Source organism: Coenobita brevimanus, chromosome 44 (genome assembly GCF_032717465.1).
Source record: "Coenobita brevimanus isolate Jiangsu-jjx chromosome 44, ASM3271746v2, whole genome shotgun sequence".
Classification (NCBI taxonomy): Eukaryota; Metazoa; Arthropoda; class Malacostraca; order Decapoda; family Coenobitidae; genus Coenobita; species Coenobita brevimanus.
Window position 1 is genome coordinate 47,264,165 of NC_136997.1, and position 22,517 is coordinate 47,286,681.

The following is a 22,517-nucleotide window of genomic DNA, read 5'->3' on the forward strand; positions in this document are numbered from 1 at the left end:
ATTTCATTCAGTTGTGTACATGTACAGTTCAGAGATTTCAATCCATTTTATTTGTTTGAAGCTTTAATTGATTACATATTATCTTTTATAACTTTTGTTTTCCTCGTTATGAAGAATATTGCTAAAAGCAGTAAACAAAGCTTGTTTTGTCATATTAAAGAATGCAGCTTGGGGTGGCAAGGTTGTAGTGGTGTTGAAATACATCATTCTTCTGTTTACAGCTCTGTATATTTACTTATGTATATATCTACTTATGTACAATTTTACCAGTTTGGTTGCTTTATTTTGTTTATCTGTGTACTGTACATCATTACAAAACAGCAGAGCAGTCTTGTTTTTTGTTTCTACAAGTGGGGTCCCAGTTCTTTAAGTGTTTTCAGTGTAGTCATTTTGCCTTAAATTTGCCCAGATTTTTGTCCTATACAGCCAATTTTATGTAGCTCAAATGCAGAATAAGACTTTATTATAGCTGGACTTCTTATCCATAGCATTTCATCATGAACAGCATCATTTTCTAGAGTTACTGTCTTGTTAAAACTCATTCAAGATGGGGAATTGGCAATTTTAGGCCAAGTTAGAGTAAAAGAAATATAATTGTGGAGACTAAGATATATTCAACAAGTGACAGAAGGATACATTATTGAGGGTAGACCTGCACTGACCTTGTACGTTATTTATTTGAGTAGACTCCTTGACGTTATTTTTTTTACTTTTTAGTTATTTACATTTTTAACTATATTGAATACCATGTAAATTAAAACTCCCACAGATCCCCTCCCTTTAGTTGCAAAGCACATTATAGCTTCAGGTGCTTGGTACTTGTGTGATTCCTTTAATAAAAGAGTAAATAAAAACAGTTTTCTTCACTGCATTGCAGAGGAACCCATATTGACTGCCATTGAGCCTGAGGTGACGTTGTATGCTGGACAGTCAGCGGAACTGCGGTGTGAGGCATCTGGCATCAACCCCAATGATGTCACATGGACTCGCATTGGAGCTCTCTTGCCTCTCTCTGCACGACCATCCACTAACATCCTAAGGTACGGTGTACAGCTTTCCCCTTGATTAAACTCATCTATTCAGCGACATATTGCTGGATAGGGACACTTTAACATGGTGACACTGATAGAAATGGGTGAATCCACTACCTGGTTATACAATTGCCCCTCAGCTTCCTCCCTATCTGCCGAAAGAAGGAAGATGGATTGTGGGAAGAGGGAAGCTTCAGTCCACCAGGTTCATGTCCAGATGAACCTGGGACCACAGAAACAACAACAAAAACATCAACAATCTAAGGAAATAATGCAGGCAGTTTCTAACAGTCCATTTTGAAAATCCTGTCCTAATGCTGAGGAAATCATTTGGAAATAGCAAGAATTTTAAAAAAAATGTCAAGGGAGTGAAAGAGTTAGGAGAAGGAGTATTGCAAGTTTAGTATTGAAAAGCACTTTGATGATATATGAATTTGTTGTCGAAGTTATGGTGTCTCTAAAATGAGTTCATTTGACTGTTGCGGGAATATGAACAGCATAGCATAACCTCAACTGAGGGTGAGCCCTCTTTAGTGTATTAGGCTTTCTATAGATGGTCACTACAGATGGTGAACCTGAATGTATTTTTCTGGCTTATAACTGTATAGAGTAATCTTAGTGTATACTATCTATCTATCTATCTATTGCCAGACGCCTCAATCCCGTTTGGGGTGGCCACAAACAAATCGCCTCCACGTCGCCCTGTCCCCTGCCATTTCACTGTCCTGCTCCCAACTCACACCCCCCTCTCTCATATACCTCTCCACCCCATCCCTCCATCTCATCCTCGGCCTCCTCCTCCCTTTTCCCCCCTCCACCTCACTCACATACACACTTTTCGTCAGTCTCTCACCCTCCATCCTCTCCACATGGCCAAACCACCTCAGTGTGTTCCTCATAACACTTCCTATCACATCCACATTCACACCACAACGCTCCTTTATATCCTCATTCGTCAGCCTGTCTCTCCACGTGACTCCACAGGCTCCTCTTAAATAACTCATTTCCACTGCTCTCACTCTTGACTTGTGTCCTTCCAACAACATCCAAACTTCACTTCCATACATTAGAGTTGGTATCACAATACTGTCATGTAGTAACTTTTTCACTTCCATGCTCACTTCCGTTTCTTATCACTACTTTCAAAGAACCAGCAACATTTCTTCCCTGCTGTACCCTTTCAAGCACTTCACCCTCCAAACCTCCATCCTTACTCATCACACTACCCAAGTACTTAAACGTACTCACATTTTCCAATTCCTCACCATCCAACCTCGCTGTACAGTCACTGATTTCACCTCTCTCAAAGACCATCACTTTACTCTTCCCTACATTCACCTTTAGATTCCGTTTCTTACACACTCTCCCAAACTCATCCACCAAGCCTTGCAGCTCCCCTTCATCTTCACTCAACAACACAGTATCATCTGCAAACAACAGTACAGGGAGTTTCCAAACACTATCCTCTCTCACCAGGGCCACTCCAACATCCACCACCCTACCTTGTACCTCTTTTATTACCTCATCCACGTACAGATTGAACAACCATGGAGACATGACACATCCCTGTTTCAACCCAACCTTCAAAGAGAAAAATTCACTTAGTTCACCATCCACACGCACTGCAGCCTTAGCACCATCGTACATACTCTTCACAGCATTCAACAACTTCCCATCTGCTCCATATATTCTTAATACTTTCCACAATCCTTGTCTATCCACCCTGTCATATGCTTAGTGTATACTTATGTATTAAATGTTGTATACCTCCAGACTGACTAATGTGCAGCCAGAGGACAGTGGAAACTATCGCTGTGAAGCCACCACCCCCGTTGGCACCCTAACCTCCGACGTCATCGCCCTCACTGTGCAGAGTGAGTCCCCACTCTAATGTGACTCCACCATCCCCGCATTTATCTCTGCTTACTCTACTAACCCCATTAAACTCACAAAGACCACTGATACATACTAATGGCAGTGCCAAAGCCACTTGTACAGAAAGGGTCCAATGATATACAAGTACCCCCAGCACATTATTCTCTGCTTACCTTGCTGACTCACCTAAAACTACAAAAACCATAGATAGATCCATACTACACAGTCCATCTGAAACTACTTAAGAACACTAAGGGTTGTATTTTTATTTAGTTTTGGAGATATCCATATGAATTTTCCTTTGAGATATATTTTGCACACAACACCTTAATAATCCACTTGTATGTTATGCACAGGAATGAAGGTGATATTAAGCAGATATGCATAATGTACAAGAGGAAGTAAGGTGTAAGGTGGAAAATAATTCACCAAGGAAGAAGTTCTGTGAAGTCTCCTGTGCTGGTAAGAATGCGGCCCTGATGAATCACAGTGGAGCAGGCACTATAATTGGCTTCATTTTACCTGACAGAACACAAGCACTCCCACAGCTTGAAGAGGAAGTCATGCTTGCATGAAATTCAATAAGCCTTAGTTATGGGATAGAAATGAGTCTTTTTGGTTACTAGTCAGATCGACCCTTCAGGCTACCTATGACTTTCCATCAGCTGAGCTAAAAGAATTTAGAGATCTCTATCAGGATGGAAGAGTTGTGCTATAAATGCACTGCTAAAATCACTTGTACACATGATCAGTAAAGTTTTACACAGAAGGGATCCAAGGATATCCTGAATAAACAGAACAACTTTTGATGCACAAGGAAGATTACCTGATTTCATATACCTGCATTTAGCTACAATATTTACTGTGGATGAGATAGAAAATGTTGCTAACAAGTGATATAACACATTGTGATGAGAACAGGACTGCTAACTGATAATAGGATGAGTGCGCATTTTGCAGGATCCATTTTCTTCTGTGTCATATTCTTATGTGTAAGCTGTGCCTGAGCACTTATTTGACTGAGTGTACACTATAACTTTAAAACCAGCATCATGGTTACCACATTAAAACCATACTTACACAAGTATCACTAGCACCATCATGTCATTCAGTACAATTAAAATCTCACTACTTACCCTACAGCTGCTTGCCTACCATATGATACTATACTCTACCCACATTAACTTGGCCTGAAACTGACATCTCTCCATCTTGAATGTGAAGTTGTAACAGGAGATTGATGCTAAAATATGGTGCTTGTTGTGAAAATGCTGTGAAGGATATGGAGCTTTTATGATGTCTTAGTCTGCCATTGAGCTACAAGAAATACCCTGGAGAAGGACAAAAATCTCCTTCAAGTTAAGGTGGGCAAACTCTGATCCCATTACACCTAACAGCAGTATAGACATTATTAAGAACATGACTGGAAAAGCATGAAGTATGGTGGCATGTGGGGCTTTCTTTAGTTTGGAGAGATGGAACTACTGTAACTGGTGTTTATCTTTTATACTGTGTATGTGCAGTACATATACACTCAGACCTCGATTTAAGGGACTAAATGGGGAATCAACTTGTCCCTTACTTGAAAATGTCCCTAACTTGAAAATGTCTATTGTTTTACCTCATATAAAGACAATCTTATCATGAAATGCAACGATTATTTCACTTATCTTACTTATATGATTATGAATATTGTTTTACGGGTACTGTATAAAGAAACATATTAATGTGTATAACCTAGACGTTACGTATCATTTTTGAATGGTCTTGTCCATTTGTCAGATAGAATGTGGAGTCCATTAAATCCAAAATCCCTTAAATGGAGGTCCTTTAAATCGAGGTTTGAGTGTATATATTTTTTTTTCACATAGGAGGGACATTCACGTTCTGTAATTCCATAATGCTTGGTCACATACTATGCTATAGTCTGTTTGCTTTAACAAAATATAAAATTGCCATTTCTCCTTCTTGAATACTGAGCCACAACAAGAGATTAACACTAGATATACAATTAGTCACAAAAGAGGGCTGTGATGAAAAGTATGCAGAGCCATAATATTGTTTTACTGTACCATAAAGTTATCAGAAATAGGCTGTAAAAGAATGAAAATCTCTGCCTAAGCTATGAATAGCATTTATAAAAAGAATGTGAGAGAATTAACTTCTTCACTATGCAAGATATCACCCAGTATTGATCTATTTTTAGAGAGGTCTGATGAATACTGTACTTCTGAAATTTTAAGATGCTGGGTACTGACTATACTTTCTGCTTGTCAGCTGCCGCTGTACGCATTTTTAACTTAAGCAATTCATAAATAAGAAATGTACATTTTTGTAATAAGTATTTACTAATATTACTTGCTTTTATTACTTATATATACTGTGTGTGTATGTGTGTGTGTGTGTGTGTGTGTGTGTGTGTGTGTGTGTGTGTGTGTGTGTGTGTGTGTGTCTGTGTCTGTGTGTAGTTACAGTACTGTATGTGAAAAAAACAAAGAAAGGTAACTGTGTTTAAAATTTATTGTCATGCACGATGCCATGAAGACTCCATACAGGATATAAGCAAAGCTGTGCACCCATTGCCATGTACAAGCATAGAGCAGATGAGAAAATTATTTTGATATAGACAGAAGATAAGGAGGTAGATGTTTTAACTCCATTGTGCTTGTAAATATAAAACTTTTGCAGAATTTTGAGTCGTAAGATAGCAGCTCTGATCGTGCAGCAGTCATAGATGTGCACAGGAAGTGCAGAAAAGCAGGAAGGTAAAAAAGAATGCAGAGATACATGATGAGCTGAACTGTCCTGGTTCATCAAAGTTTCAAACAATTATTCAAACTGTCAAATTGCACTACACTTCCCCTCAAAAAATCCCTGTATTGAGGTTGACAACCTTGGTCTGGCTAATGTTTTATTTGGACTGAAACCCAAATCAAGAGCCAAAACCAGCTAATTATTTCCCAACAGTTTCCAGCAGCTTTGGGGAAAAAGAAATCTAAGGTGTCCTATAAGATTTTTAACAGTGTGAGAGTTTCACTGTGGATTGTGATGGCTTACATGTGGTTGAGCTTCCTATCTAAACATGAAAATTGTGTGGATAGTTAACAAGTCTGTAGCTGCATTTCACTTTCATGAAAGTGCCTGCTAGGATTGATGGTAGTCAGCCATATACTGACACAAGTATCCTTCCTGTTCAAAACCTTAAGGAGAGTGTCAGTAGATTTTGCTATCATAGTGGAGTTACAATACATCTCTCCACAATTCTGGGATACGTTTAGATGTATCCTTCACCACTACTCTGTTTGTGCATGGCAGTGGGTTCAGAGGCTGGGTTTCCTCCCTAAAAGGTGCTAATAAGAACCTACCAGATGCAGAAATCAATCTTCATATACTAGATCTCTTGTTATATGCTTTAAGTTTATGCAGTTGGGAAAATTAAGAGTCATGTACTTCATTAACCCTTAAAGAATGACAGGAATATTTTAGGATTTTTTACTTGCCATAGCCAGATTATTATTATTCATTAGAGAAAAGCATCCCACCCTTTAATGGTCATTGTACTAGTATAAAGGGCACTGTAGATAATTAGAGATAGAAGTTAGTCTCACATGTATAACATGTGACTCTAATACTGATGTGCAACTTTTGTTCATAGTTGTAGAATGTAGTAAAGAAAGTCCTCACTATATGTTGCATTGTTGTTTTTAACCCCTTTGGTCTGGCGATGAATTTTGCGGTACATATTTGCTGCCTCCAGATTATATTATTCAGCATAAAATATGCTTTTTGAACTGGAGAGGTTAGATACAGCCATCATAAGTCCATTCAATACAAGAGAGCCTTCCTAATCTGAATACAGTATAGTCTTGAGGTAGCAGTAACTATGTCGTCAGATTAAAGTGATTAAATCCACTGCATTTTACAGAATAATTGTCTGTTGAAGCCCCTTTGCTGCTTATAAAGTTGATTTCCCATGTTCCCCAAGTTTATAGTGCCAGTTGTGTGAAAAAGTTGTGGTAGTGTGGGACACATTACTTACATATAATGAGGTCTTACTTATATGCTTCATTCATTTTTTAAAAATTCTTTTTGCATGCATTTGTGTTTAGAAATAGTGACTAATCAACACATGCCTATTATTTTGTTTTCTTACAGTAGTTGCATGGCTTTGGTAAAATAAAATAAAATAGAATTGTTCTTTGACTGTCAAGCTTCCTAACAGGTAGATTAAGAAATGTCACTTTTTGCACTAATCCCATTCATAAGTACTGTATCATATTTTTTTCATCCCATGTACAGTATACTGTTTGTGAAAACTTGTACAGTGACCCATCAGTGTAGATGCAGTATATGTGTAGTAATGTCCAGATATATAAACCTGTTGTAGTTCAGAATGTTCCAGCTGTACATTATTATAGAAAGCCATGACTCCAGCATTGGCATTTCTATAGCTGTATTTCATTAGGTTAATATGGTTTGTATAAGATTTATCAACAGTATGAGGTGTGGAAGTTAGTATTTGTTTTGCATGGTTACCAGTGTTGAAGCCACCTGGCCACCTTAAAAATGTGTCTGGGTACCCTGCTTGGTACCCCAGATTTCTGTGGGAATACCCCCAGCCCCCCTTAAGAGGTCTTCTTGGGCCACTCCATAATTAGACTTTGCTACCCTATCATAAAGTCAGAGCTGTGTCCCCGATGATCACACTCCTGTATCATGTGTGGAGATTCAGCATAAGATTATCAACAGTATGAAGTGTGAAGGTTGGTATCTGTTTTGCATTATCACACTTTTATATCATATGTGGAGATTGGATGTGTTTGTGTCATGAATTTGCCTATAAGAATAGATGTGACAGCATGTGAAATGACATAAATATACCTGAATTTCCCCCACTGGAGTGGAATAGACATGAAGGGACTGAACTAGCCTAATGTAGCCTAAATGGAGAGTGCACGGTAACACAGTAGTTGCTCTATTTGTTATTGTTCCATTTTTTTAAATATTTGTTATAAAAAATCTGAAATGTCTGCCATGATTTATTGATTTTAGATAGGGTTATTTGGGGGACACTTAACTTGGCCAAAAACTCCAGTTATGTGGTTACCACCCAACGTAGTAAATGGTTTCCTGGGTACAGGAAACCATTTGGATCTATGAGATAGGTATATGTGAAGCTACAGAACGTAGTGAAACTTTTTTGGCCTATCAGATGGAACCAGGATTTCGAGGGCTTGAATTATAAGTGAATGGAAGCATGGCCCATTGAATTGGGCAAACTTTGGCTGTCTGGACGTTGCTACTTCTCACTCTGCCCTAGGGTGGGAAAGGAAGTCTGGATGATAATGATTATGATGATCAGTATTTTATTTATCCAATGTAAATGTGTTCATTCATTTTGGGACACTGTATTATCACCAGCTTTGCATTAATGGTCCACAAGAGCTAACAAAAAAACAAAAGTAGTCACAGTAGGCAGTAGCACTAGATGATTTGCTTCACATTTCTGATCTATTATGAGGAGTGAGCTCATGCTCTTTAGTGTGTTGCAAAAATTTGTTAGTTGTGGATTATGTCATATACTTGTGGATAGAGCAATTCCAATTTATGTACCAAAATAATTGCTAAATACTATTATGATTAAAAGTTTGCCAACACTTCTTCACTTTCTGCAGCAATAGAAGATGTTTTATAGAATATTTTAATGTGTTAGTAATCTGAAGCACACAGCAGAAGAGTGCATGAAAGAAAGATACTCCTTGATGTGTGAGGAAGATTGAGATTTACAAAAGTCAGCATATGATAATGGTACCTGTGAATTCAGCTGAGTAAAGGCTGAAGCACAGGCATATTTGATAAGGCATTTAGAATACTGGCTCTGACTTCCAGTTGACAGTGTGATGTGAGGTGTGGTGGACTGCCAATGGCTGGTACAAAATTATTACTGGTGCCTGTTCTTAAGGTCCATTTAATTCTTAATGGGGAATCTGTGAAGCATTAGTCACTGTTTGTAGTGTCTAGTAGGTCTTGATGCATGACATGGTAGTATCCAAGCCTGTTGCCAGATGGGGGTGTAGCATCATTTTCTCTATAGCATATTCATGTCTAACCAAACACCAGTCCTTATTATCTAATATATGGGTATCTAACCAAATAGTAGTCCATATTATCTAATATATGGGTATCTAACCAAATAGTAGTCCATATTATCTAATATATGGGTATCTAACCAAATAGTAGTCCATATTATCTAATATATGGGTATTTATGTATGAAGTGCCAGGTTGTTGCAGTATTTACTTGTGTCCTGTAGCCACACCCATGTTGTAGGGATGGCCTTTTGGACTAGCTCCTCCACTTTTTTTTTTTTTTTTTTTTTTTACCTATAAAGATTTTTGTCAGGCAGTGTTGCTTACTTGCATGAGCCAGCCTATTTTCACATGATGGCTGCTTTCCAAACTGCATGGTTTCCTGCAGCATTCCAATCAAATCCCCCTAACCCTGAAGTCCCTCCTCTGGATGTCATCGTTGGTCTGCCAATGGTTTCTCCTTTCCACATTAAGGTTTGTCCAGTTCTTCACCTAGTTATGTGTATTCTCTCCAGATGTCTAAACATTGTCTCAGTACTGAGGCTGCCAGAGGACTAGATGAAGGTACATTAGTGTTCACATTGAACTGTGGGTAGTAGACTTTGGAACTGCAAGAGTATCATGATTAAAGCATGAAAGTAATTGAAATACAATTGTTAAAAAGAGGATGTCAGGTGTCAGCTAGATAAGATAAGGAGTTACAGTAGATAACCATGATGGATGTGGAGGAGAGTACTCTGTAGATCAAAGGATAGAACATATTATTCTTAGTTTGGTCACAGTGAGAAAATGAATATGAAATGAATTGCATACATATATAGCAGCATGATAGACCAAAAACAGTTTGGATGGATAAGGTAAGTGAATGTCAGAGCATGTTTTGTAGTTGCAATGCAGCTGTTGTACTTTGATGACTGACTTATAATTGTAGCATAGTTACAGTATTTCATGGAGCAAAAATATGAAGTAGAAGAATGAAATAGAGAGATATGGGAATGAGAGTGCTGTGAGTATGAGGGAGGGCAGCCAGATAGCAAAAGAGGGTGGTATGGAGGCAATTTATTCATGATCACCTCCTCTGTGGTTAAGGCATCTGGCTATAGATAGATAAATAGAAATATATTACAAGTAATAGAGCATTTTCATTTTACTATCCCACAGGACAACATCAATTCAACATCCGAGTACGATCGATACCTTCACGAGTGCGTATTGGAGAGGATGTGCAGCTGGTGTGTGAGGTTGAGGGTGACCCAGCAGCTGCAGTGTCATGGTCAAGAATTGATGGTCCACTACCACGGAATGCCGACCCCCGCGGAAACATCCTCAGGCTTCCAGATGTGCAGATTGGTGGCAGCTACCTGTGTACAGTCACCACACCACAGGGTGTCTTTGAGGAGAGATATGGTCTCATCATTCAAGGTAGGTAACTGTAATGGAATGTGAGGGAATATTGGCAGTTATAATGGTTATGGTCAGTCCTATAAGACCCTTTTTGAGACTGTAGGCTAGGCTTTAAAAACAGTAACATCCAGTCCCATATCACTCTTGTTGAGATGTAGGGGTCTGAGGCCAGACTTAATATGGCAGTAACACCAAGTCCCATTATAACCCTTTCAGATTGTGTAGTTTGAGGCTAGGCCTTTAAAACATTAACCAATCCTATATTACCCATTTGAGATAGAATGGTCCATGGCTAGGCTTGTAAAATGATAACAGCCAACACATATTCTGGAAGTGGAAATCTTTGATGGCTAAGCAATCTTGTAAGAATAAAATTATCTTATGCTGTAGTACTGTAGTAAGGACAGAATGAATAATATATCACTACATAGCTCATAGTGTAATATCTAAATATGTTTTTATATCTTCCTTTTTCCTGGATCATTGATACTGGTGAGACATATGATATAACTTTGTATGCATGAATATTTGTATATGTACAGATTTGGACATTTTAGCCACTTTACTCTGATTATTTTTTTTTTATTCATGCTGTCATCATATAAATTTAATTAGCTTAGGAGAGACTTTTCAGAGTGGAAGCAGTATGTACAGTATGGCATTCATTAATCTATTCATAATGAAAGGTCTTTCCAAAGTTAAATGCCATAAAATAATCTGTAGGTTGCAAGAATAAACTGGAAATTAAAGGTGGCCCATATATAACGCTTGCTCCTTTTTCACTTTGTCAAGCAATTGCTTGTGTGTTGAGGAGATGGCTCAGTCAGCATTATCAATGTCTGTTCTGCATCATTTATTCACTTCTTATTCCCATTGCCACACCCTTGCCCATTTCATCAGACTGAGCCATCCTTACAACACACAAAATACTAGCAGGTCAGTTTTTAGGTAGCGCTGTTTATGGGCCATCCTGTATATTGCCAGGCTGAAGGCATTAAGGTAACTGTAATATTTCATCATGATCATTAACCCCATCAACCTAAGGATGTATTTTAATTTTATTATAATGGTGACTTTGAAAAAATTTAGTCATTCTGTAGTTCATTACTGGCAATAGGAAAAGACAGGTTTTTGCCTTACTTTCTTGCTTCCAGTGTATTTGAAAATCTTTCTGTTTGTCTGGATGTGTTTTAATTTTCTTATGATTGTTTATTGTTTACTGCAAAATATGTTAATCATTCTGTAGTTTGGTGCTGTGCTAGAAAAAGGCACATTTTCTCTATGTTCTGGCTTCTAATGTAATTGATGGTTGTTCTATATGTCTGCCTGCTTGTTGCCATATCACAAAGTTCATCAACGTATGGATTGACAGAATGCATCCAGACTTTTTTATCACATTGTGCCAATAATTCTCTTGTGTATATACAGGTTGCTGTCCTTTGTGATCTGCCCCATTGTGTATTTTTGCATGTTCTTATTCCTCACTTTATTTTCTCAAATTCATTTCTCTGTACTATCCTTCTTAGTTATTTCCATTCTCCGTGCTATTTACATCGTAATACCACATCAGTACATTTCTCTTAATTAATATTATTACAGTATGTTCACTTTCTATTCTTCATGCATTCTGAATGTACTTAACACCTCTTTGCATAGCTCTTAACTGTCCAGTCCAGTACATTTATTAAAATGCCATGTGCCGGCCAACTTGGGACCCTCGTGGAGCTGTGGTGCCAGCCAATATTTTTTTTTTTTTTTTTTTTTTTTTTCTAGATAGGTTAGGAATGATGAGAAAACATGGAAAACAACCATAAAAGTACTCATAGAAGCCTGAAAGTTTAATTTTGAGGTCAGTTCATTTTCAGACATTCGCTGAAATGTTCTGCCTGCCCTTGACACCCACTGAGTTGAGGTAGGAGATTGGCATTTTCTTCTTGAGTAACTATCCCAAATGACCCAGAGACACGCTCGGAAGGTACATAGACGATGTGGGAACTGTCTCTAAGCATAATGATGTGCAGGGATACATTGCAACATGTCAGTGTGTGGCATTTATCAAGTAAATGATTGTAATTTTGGAGTTAGTATTTTACACATGTAAAAAAGTGTTTGCATAGCCTTTATTAGTATCATCATCACCTGGTGAATCACTTTCACCATCAGTGGGGACCATCAGGAGATCGTCAGTCTCATGCTGTGGAAGACCTCAGTGCAGTATGATGCTCACTCACTCACAAAGTAAGACTGAAGAGACAGCTACTCTCACAGTCTGGGGGAGATGTGGGTGAGTCATAGTATCGGTGCCAGCCCTACAGAGGTGTGGAACTATGCCTGCCAAAAGTCTACCACCAAATTTGAAATTTCGATTTTTTGGCGAATTTTTCAATTGCAGACTGTAAATTTACAGTTGTGGCAGTTTGTGCACACACATGGCAGACCGTATATTTATGGCTGTGGCACTTAGCGGGTTAAAACTACATTGCACTAATTCCATGAATTCCCATCATTAGTGAAACAGACATCATAATCCTGACTCTATAATCATGTTAGTTGACTGTTTTTCTTTATTTCTTATAGTGTTATGCATATATGGATACATATGTATTTATTTTATCCTTGTTCTGCTCTTGTGCGTGGTGGCAGTGGCATCTGTTGTTCCACTGTCATATTCTTTTTAATGTAATCAGTCATTCAGCTATAAAAAATGGAGTGGGTGGGTGAAACTAATGCTCCTTCATTATTCCAGATGTTGAAAATATCCGCTTTGGGACGGACCATCACCTGCGCTCAGTGGAGACCCGATCAGTCAGAATTGGCCAGGGAGTGACAATGGAATGTCGTATCAATCTACCAGGTCCTATTTCATACACCTGGACCAAACAAGGAGGCAATCTTCCTTACCAAGCCGTATCTGAGAATGTGAGTTGTTTAACCAGTTTAGATGAGGTCTGTTCAGATAGTATCTGACCTTAAACTAAAAAAAAATAAATAGCTAACCTGCTGAGCTAGGACACTAATCTCCCTCAGAGTAGGCCCCTTCTGACATGACACACATAGCCCAGCATTCTTTCCACTGTCTAAAACATTTTTCAAGGTCGATTTTCAGTATCTCCTGCGGGTGCTTCTTTGCATTTGTCATGATCACTTCTCTTGGGAGAACTTTGCTCAAGACATGCTGGGGTGTGCAAATCACAATCCAGACTTTCTGAAGACTGTTATCACTGGAGATGGGACATGGATGTATGAGTATGACCCAGAAACCAAAGCACAGTCATCCCAGTGGAAGCAAGCAGGGTTGCCTTGGCCAAATAAAAGCATGACAGGTCCACATCAAGGTGAAATGCACTTGCATGTTGATGTTTTTTTTTTTACTACCATTGTGGTGTGCGTCACGAATACTCACCAGAAGGTCAGACTGATAACAGACATTACTACCTTGATGTTATCCGTCGTCTTCTTGATGCAGTTTGGCTGAAGGGACCAGACCTTGGAAAGCGACAAGTTGGAAGCTGCACCATGATGACACCCCTGCCTCTTCCTCACAACTGATTCAGGAATCTTTGGCACAACATCCCACAGGTCTGACAGGCTTCCTACTCACCAGACATGGCTCTGTGTGACTTTTGTTTATTCCCTAAGCTCAGAACTCTGCTACAGGGTTCCCAATTTAAGACAAGAGAAGAGATCGTGATGAATGCAACAAAGTACTGAAAGCCACCTTTGAAAAATGTTTCTGGGAGTGGAAAGAATGCTGGGCTACATGTGTCAAGTCAGAAGGGACCTACTTTGAGGGGGATTAGTGTCCTACCTGAACAAGTTGGCTATTTATTTTTTTAGAGCCTAAGGACGAATGCAATGTGATATGACCTGGTATTACTATACTCATATCTGTTCACAGTCAGAGACATAAGTATCTGCCCAAAGTTTGAAGAATACATACCAGAAAAATCAAACCATCTGAAACACTTACTAGTAAAGATAGGATTTTCATTGTGTTTTGCCATTTGTAAATTTTCTTCTTACAGGACTGGGAAGATAGTTGTTTCCTTGACTACACAGTATATACAGTATATGAACATTGCACTCTTATTTCACTAAGTTTTGTGTTGCCTGGGAATTATATGAGAAGCATCAGGATGTTATTGTTATTGTTGGGTTAATCTTGGGTAAAAAGTGTCATTTCAACATGTGTAAAATTCTTAGCCATTACAGAACTACAAGTGAATTATGAGGGAGATCTTTTTCACCCATAAAGTCATCAGTAATTGTAGCTCAATGTCAGTGGAGAATTGAAACCATATTAGTACAGTAGAGCATTTATTACTCAGAGGTGACCTTGAATACCCACCCAGATCTTCTCATATACATCATAGGACAGCCTGTATAAATGGCAATTGCACTGTTTCATTTCACTGAAATTTCCATTAAGGTGTAGAGAACCATCTGTATGTACAAAGTCATGATATTTTGCAACACATCACTGTATTTTCCTCATTCTGGGACCTCCGGTCTTAAGCAATATGTGCAGGCATCTCAAAGTGAGCAGATCTTGAATTTGGCTCTTTAGTGTGTGTTTGTTTTCTTATTGGAGGGAACAGCATTGTGGGCATCTAGCCTTTGGTTCCTTCTCATTCATTCATTCATCATCTAATCCTGTGTTGCCCCATGAGGAGTGTAGGAACCCAGGGCTAGGCAAGTTGATGAGGGTGGCCAGCCTCATTCATCCCTGAGTGGCATTTACATGAGCAATAAACCCCAACCATCCAATGGATATAAACCTGCCCAGGCCTAGTCTGATTGGAGCACCTTCTCTGCAAAATAATAATAATAATAACAACAACCCACTGTACTCCTTTCTCTGTGACAGGCAATGCTCGATGTACCAGATGTCAAGGTGGATGATGCTGGGTTGTACGTGTGCACAGGACGCAATAATGAGCGCAGTGTTGACCTTCCTACGCTTCTTATTGTTACTGGTGTCATTCCAAGGTAAGCTTAGTAATTATGGTGCATTTGCTCTAACTTGACAAAGATCTGTACCTCCTTTTCAGCATAGTTGATGGTCAGATGCATTGATATTAAATCAGTACTGTGGAAGAAGCATAATTGAGAAGTTAAAGTATAATGTACAAAGTAAATCACCCAGGCAGAGATGCTGTAAAGCTTCTTATGTCACCCTTAATCTTGGTCTTAGAGCTGTATGCTTCAACACTCAGTCAAAAAGTGAAATGAAAACCCCTGATTCTTTATTGCCATTTTTGGAATGCCTGTGGGTGTTAGGTATGATTTGTCAGCATCCCACTTTACTGAGTGCAGTCAACAACGATATAGGAAGGTTAAACACATTCCATATGACTCACTTGCTCCAGAAATTATAATAAAAAATAGGGAGTGTGCTTTCCACATTGCAGTTAAATTTTAAGCATACAGCCTTTAGTTTCATCTGGAAGAGGTAACTGGAGATTTGTCAGTCAGGTAGTGCCACCCAGGGAGGTAGGAAAGATAAACAATAAAGATATAGTGGATAAACTGGGAAGAAATATCGGTAGTAAAAAAATAAATAAACAAAAAATTAATAGGGAGAAGAGTATTAGATTACTTTAGTCAGATAAGTGTGTCTTTAACTGCGTAAAAGTTTCTGGCCTGTGGGCTTGATAAAACAAAAATTATTATCTGAATGCTAGGATTAGCTCTCTTCCAATGAATTACTTGTTTCTTTTCATTCTACTGTTTGCTTTTCTTTAACTTTTCTTATAAAAAATATTTACCCATCCACAGTATTGGCCCATCCATTCTCCTGTTATTTTATTTTCTGTGTTTTTGTTACTACCTTCCTTTATTTATCCTATTATTCCTCATCTTTTCTCCCTTATCACCTTTGTCTTAAATGTCAGGACTACGTAGCCTAGCCCAAGACTCCTGTAGTCCTGATGGGGCAAAAAGTAAGTGGATTGTAAATAAAAATAAAATAATATTGTAATTTTTGCAGATTTGAGGGAAGCTCCTACCTCTCACTGCGTACTCTACCCAAAGCTTACCTCGTCTTCAGTCTCGAGATCTCCTTCAAGCCTCAGTCTCCTGATGGTAGGGTTGGCTTAAGTTGTGATACAAACAGTTGTATAAATTGGTTAATATCCTTTTTAAATACTGCTTAAATCCTCTTGCTATAGAAACGTTACAATAGAGTGAATGTTAAAGTGACAGAACCACAAAAGCAAAATTATTATGGAATCTTGTTTATCCTTTGGTCTGGTCAAGATCCTTTATAACTACTTGTTCAGGCCTCTTGCTATTTAACAATCAAAATTATAAGAGTAAAAATTAAAGTGACAAAATAGTGGAAACCAAATTATTTTTTATAATAGTTATTTGTCATGGAAGCCAGTATATCTTGTTAACCAGTTAAGATATCATTCAAATACTTTTCCAGGCCCCTTTCTATTCAACAAGAAAATTTTGAGAGTGAATATTAAAGTGAAAAGATTCTAAAACCTAAATGATGTTTGTTAACAGTTATCTGTCATGGAAACTTGTATATCTTGTAAATTGGCTAGAATTCTTACAAATACTTTTTCAGGCCTCTTGCTATACAATAGTCAGCGTGAAGGTCAAGACAGTGGAGATTATGTAGCACTGGGTCTGAAGAGTGGCTATGCTGAGTTCCACTTCAATGTAGGGTCCGGTCCTGCCATTATTCGCTCCAGAAATCCCCTCGCTATGGATCAGTGGCACACCATTAAGATCTCCAGGAATAGAAAGGAAGGTACTGTATCTAGACACTCTGTTGTGATATCCTATTCCTGGAGGGGGACATCTTCACATGGTGGCACCAAAATAACCAAGTGGCTCTGCTGCTTGGTTTTACAAATTTCTCTCAGGTTTCTCCGTATCCTCTGATAGGAAGCTGATGGACTGCAGGAGTTGGGCAGCTGTAGCCTGCAGTCCACCATGTTAATATTCAGCTGATCCTGGGGCTACAACAACATTGTCATACCTTAATCCCTAGACGTCGAGAATTTTTTTGCAGGGCCGCCTACTCCGTTTGGCTATATTTCCCAAAATAGCCTTTTTCTCAAACCTTCATATCTGGGGAAGGATAAAAGTTAGGGAAACAAGCTAAACCATATTACTCATCAACTCTTTTTCTTGTGAATGAAAGCATCCCAAGGTCTGTGGGTGGTCGCATCAGTGAGTAAGGACATAAAGAAGATGAGTAACTTAAGGCGCATGAAGCAGGATGTCTTCATGCGTGTGCATGCAGCCTCAACTTTGGCTTCGCTCTCAGCATGACAACTTCTCCACCACTAGATAAACTAGATACAGAGGCATCCAAGTCATGCCCTATGGCATTATCACTGAGCCCATTCGTAGTATCCTTGAGCAGAGGCATGGCAGGGGTGGATGGGGCAAGGAGTCCACATGAGGTGGGAACGGAATCAAATGAGGGGGTTTCAGAATACATCGATCAGCACCTGGCTACTTTCGTCAGGTGGCGGGAGTCTCTCCCTACTCTTTGGTGACGAGATCAAATGGCAGCCATTTCAAACTCTGGCAGGAATACATTTGCATTTCCTACCAACACCTGGTGGTCTCTGTGCACCCCTTTTGTGTCGGTCCATGCCAACATCTGACACGTAGGGGTTAAGTTTCAAACATTGGCTGGCATCAGTGTACTGGTATATGCTTAATACTTAAATCACAAGGAGGAAATTAAGCCTCAGGTTGTGAGGGACAGTTGTGGAATGCCAGTAGTTTTTAGTTTAGATTAGCCTGCATCCCATATTATGGAGTGCAGTCAGCAATGATACTAAATGGCTAGACATGTTTTATCATCTTCACATTCTTCAGATGTTTTGGTAAAAAACTGGGAGGTCACCTCTCCCTCTACAATTAAAATTTTAATCATATAACTGTGAATATGCAGCTGAGGCAAAAGCCTGTTATTTTTGCCAATATTTTCACTGCATTGACTCTTCATGGACCGTGGAGATGAATGAAGGGGAAGCAAAAATCATTATATTCCCACTTTTATTCCCACTTAATTGTACAGTACATTCTAAGTGCATTCAGTTTGCTAGGTGTATGATGGTGGTGGATGTAGGCAAAACAGTTATGTGTACCAGCATGGGCAGATTGTCAGCCCTCTCATTGTCAGTACAGCTTTACGGTTTTATATCAAATGATGCCACATGAGAATGCTTCATACAATCCTGAGAGCATTAATTTTGCATATACTGTATTTTGACCATTGAATTTGCAGGCAGTATGGTGGTGGATGGAGGCGAGGAAATTACGGGCACCAGTGTGGGCAGGTTTGTGGGTCTGGATCTGGTGGAGCCCATGTTCCTTGGAGGTGTCCCAGAGTTTAACCAACTCCCCACTCAGGCCGGCTTCTCCTCTGGCTTCCGGGGCTGCATCAGTCGCCTGGTTATTGGCAACAGCCTTTTCCATGACTTTGTTAGTGAAGCTAGGAGGAGGGTAAGTGAATGAGGATTCTGTAAGCATTTATTTATCAACATTCAGTAGTATAAACGGTAAGATAAAGATGGGGCAGATGCCATGAGGTGCGTAACTTCAGTGCTCAGCTTTAAAACCTAGGCCATTGATCTTGTGGCAGGTTATCCCAGTTATCACTCCTATGATACCCTAGGTACTCATGAGGCACAGTAGAGTCTCACTGAATAAAAATGTCAATATTGTAATGCATTTGTTTATGAACACCATTTCAGGGAAAATAGTTAAGCAGTTTATTAGTGAGAGAGCTATCAGTAGGGGAAGAATAATTGAGTCAGTTAAAAAAAAAAGGGGGGGGGAGGGGAGGGACAGAGTAACACTTCTGCCAAGCCACCCATCCATGAGTGAGATCACTGGAGTGAGAAAGAAGGAGAGACTGATATAATGGTACAGTACTACTTCTTTTTGCATGTGCTTACTTTGTTATATTTGTGTGTACATGTAATTACTGTATATACTTGTCCCTTGGCAGGTACAGATAACAGCATGTAACACGTGTGATGCCAACCCGTGCCACAACAACGGTGTGTGTCAGGAGGCATACACAGAAGTTGGACACAAGTGCTTCTGCCCAGCTGGATTTTCTGGGCCTCTCTGTGAAAACTCTGGGGAATCCTGCTATCCTGGTGAGAATTAGCCCTGTATATAGTAGCTCAGAAGATTTCATAACACTCCTTCCTTAGTCATTTGTTCCTCATATTATAGCTTGTTATGTGTGAGTGTTTCTGTTTGTTATTCTGGATTTTCTGGACTTCTTTGTGAAAACTCTGAATGGTATCATGGTATTATGGGGAGGCTGTTTAGTCAGTCCAAAATGTGTGGATACCACACAGTCAAATTAACTGAAGAAATTAATGCTAAATCAGGAAAGCATTTGGATGATGAAGTATTTTTCCCAGAGAAACTAATACAGTATTTTTTTCACTTCTTACTGAATATATTATGAAGTCCACAAATTGTTGTTTATTTCCATTGGTACTTATGAGGCTCTCTAGAACCTCTTCCTTTGCAGTGTATTTTGCACACTACAGCTTGTTTTTCTTTTGTATATTATTTACATCCATTTTATATCACTATTCATTGCATACATAACATTTACGTATTGCTCTAGGTGTCAGTAACTCCTCTAATACCAGAGCCTCTCCTAGGCTGAATAATATTCTCAGCAGATTACTGCAATAGAATACAGACTGTGTCCTATTGTTGAAGAGAATAACTTTCTTTCTCCATGTCAGGTGTGTGTGGCACAGGACGGTGCGTAAACAGGCCAGGTGGATTCGAGTGCTACTGTCCTTTCGGCAAGCTGGGTCCCCGCTGTGAGCAGGATGTGACAATCTACGAGCCAGCCTTTGGTGATGAGTCCTACATTGCATATCCAACACCCAGGGCGCGTAGGTGGTTCTCAGTTGACCTCAACTTCAAACCTGAGGTAACCATGTGATTTTTGTTAGTTTGGGTTGGCTGTCTTTTTTTTTTTTTTTTTCGCTAACTTCAGCTTCAAACCTGATGTAAGCATGTGGCTTTGTTGTCTTAGGATTGGCTGTTTTTTTTTTATTTTTTTTATTCTGGGCATGTAGGTGAATCTCAGTTGATCATAACTTTAAATCTGAGGTAATCATGATTTTCATTAGTTTAGAATTGGTCATATATACTGTATATAAATATATATGGTAGGTGGGGACGTTCACCATCCACTCACTCAATGTAGTGCTGCTCTCAGGTGTCTGCCCTTTCCTCTCCTCCATCCTTCTTTCCGTCCATCCTATTCTATCTTTCTTTACTTCATTCTTTCCTCGTCCTTCTACCTGCGGTTAACTTTACACTCCCTCTTCTGTCTTTCTTTCCTTCATTCTTTCCTCTTTCTTTTGCCTGTGGGTGACTCTACACTGAGTGACAAACCAAATGGTTTCCAGTACACCAGGAAACCATTTACTACGCTGGGTGGTAACCACATAACCAGATTATGATGCCTGGTAATTTAATGGATAATTAAGGCACTCCAGCCAGATTGAACCTGTGTCGGTTTATATCCAAGGGGTGGTTGGGGTTTATTGCTCACGTAATGCCACTCAGGGATGAGTGAGGCTGGTCATTCTTGTCTTAAATGTCAGGACCAACTTGGCTAGTCCCGGACTCCTGCACTTCTCATGGGGTAACACAGGATTAGATGATGTATGTATATACTATATATATATATATATATATGTGACTAAAGGGTAGAACAAAGAGAAGGAAGGTGGCAGTGAGGCTAGGAAATTGACATGGGATCACATTGATTGAGTGAATTATGTGCAGAGGTGCATACAACAAGGGATTAGCACCCTTGTTTTTAATGTGGTAGTTGAAGGATTGACCTTGTCTGGTAGGAAATTTGAAGTACTGTACATCGGTAAAGAAGTGTGTCCAAGAAATATCAGTTCATTATCCTTGTTAGGTAGAGCAAGGATTCCAGATGCTTGCAATAGTGAATGAGTAAGAGTTTAACCTGTTTCACTTAGTACTGGTATGCTGTTGATAGTTCTCCCTCTGTCATGCTTTCTCTCTCCTTTTTTTCTCACTCTGTTATACTCTTTCTTTCCATGCTTTTTGGACCCTGACTTACAGAACCTTCATAGGATCATGATGATGATGATGATGATGATTATGGTTATGCTTTTGTACTTTTCCTTTCTCTGTATCCTGCTATGTATTACCCACAGACCCTAGATGATGGAGTTCTGATGTACTGTGCTCAGAAGGAGAATGGTCCAGGAGACTTTGCCTCCTTGGCCATCAGAAACAAGCGTCTAGAGTTCCGCTTCAACACTGGCAGCGGCACGGCTAATATTCAGAGTGATCCCATTGAGGGTGGCCAATGGATTGAGGTGGGTGGATAGAATGAAGCTTTTAAGTATGAGAAAGTATTGTATATTTGTTTTCACATGATGGAACTGGTCTACTCCCATAGCTTGAGTACAAATAAATGGTTACATAAAATTTGATGAGTTTTAGTAATGAGATAAGAATGAGTTACCTTGGTTATGCGTCAGATTAGCCCTCCAATCCAGCTACACTTGACCATCAACTAAGTTGAAATGGGTTATGGATCGGGTTAGAAGAAATGTGCTACAGCCATTACATAAAGTGGATTCCTGGAAGAGTTCAATGCGTGTACGATGGAGTAAATGTTATTAGATGGACAGACCTCCAGGGTTGAAGAGATAAATTTATATTGGCTTTATTTAGGTTACTTTGTAAAGGGGATTTGGTTTTATTACTATTTAGTCCATTTTTTCAATATAGTATTTTGTTATTCTTTGTACTCTAATGTTTCTCTTCCTTTCAGTAAATACCAATAGCCTAATAAGCCAAAGTACGGTGAGGGGCATTCATTCACCATATATTCCACCAGGTATACTTCTCAGTGCCCCCTACTGCTTGCTGTTCTTTAGCTGAGAAAGACTTGATATGTTTCTCTTCACATAGATGACTTTTGGGGATGTGTACTAGGTGGGAGTGTAGGTTTTGTAGCACTTCTTCCTTAGTAATTTATTACTACTGCTGCAGCTTGATATTCTGTTTTATTATTATATATTCTAAGTACTGAGACAAATTTGGATCTGTA

General features: G+C 39.1%; 1 protein-coding gene across 1 annotated transcript in view; it reads left to right on the top strand.

Moving 5' to 3' along the window:
* The window catches only part of trol (terribly reduced optic lobes), a 466,521-nt gene that overhangs the window by 426,265 nt on the left and 17,739 nt on the right, over positions 1-22,517 (top strand). Inside the window, exons 95-105 of the mRNA XM_080271051.1 lie at positions 878-1,040; positions 2,805-2,905; positions 10,157-10,417; positions 13,146-13,318; positions 15,267-15,388; positions 16,389-16,483; positions 16,977-17,162; positions 18,660-18,877; positions 19,386-19,539; positions 20,149-20,342; positions 21,613-21,777. Coding sequence (XP_080127177.1) covers positions 878-1,040; positions 2,805-2,905; positions 10,157-10,417; positions 13,146-13,318; positions 15,267-15,388; positions 16,389-16,483; positions 16,977-17,162; positions 18,660-18,877; positions 19,386-19,539; positions 20,149-20,342; positions 21,613-21,777 — 1,832 coding nt within the window. The remainder of the gene's footprint in view (positions 1-877; positions 1,041-2,804; positions 2,906-10,156; positions 10,418-13,145; positions 13,319-15,266; positions 15,389-16,388; positions 16,484-16,976; positions 17,163-18,659; positions 18,878-19,385; positions 19,540-20,148; positions 20,343-21,612; positions 21,778-22,517) is intronic.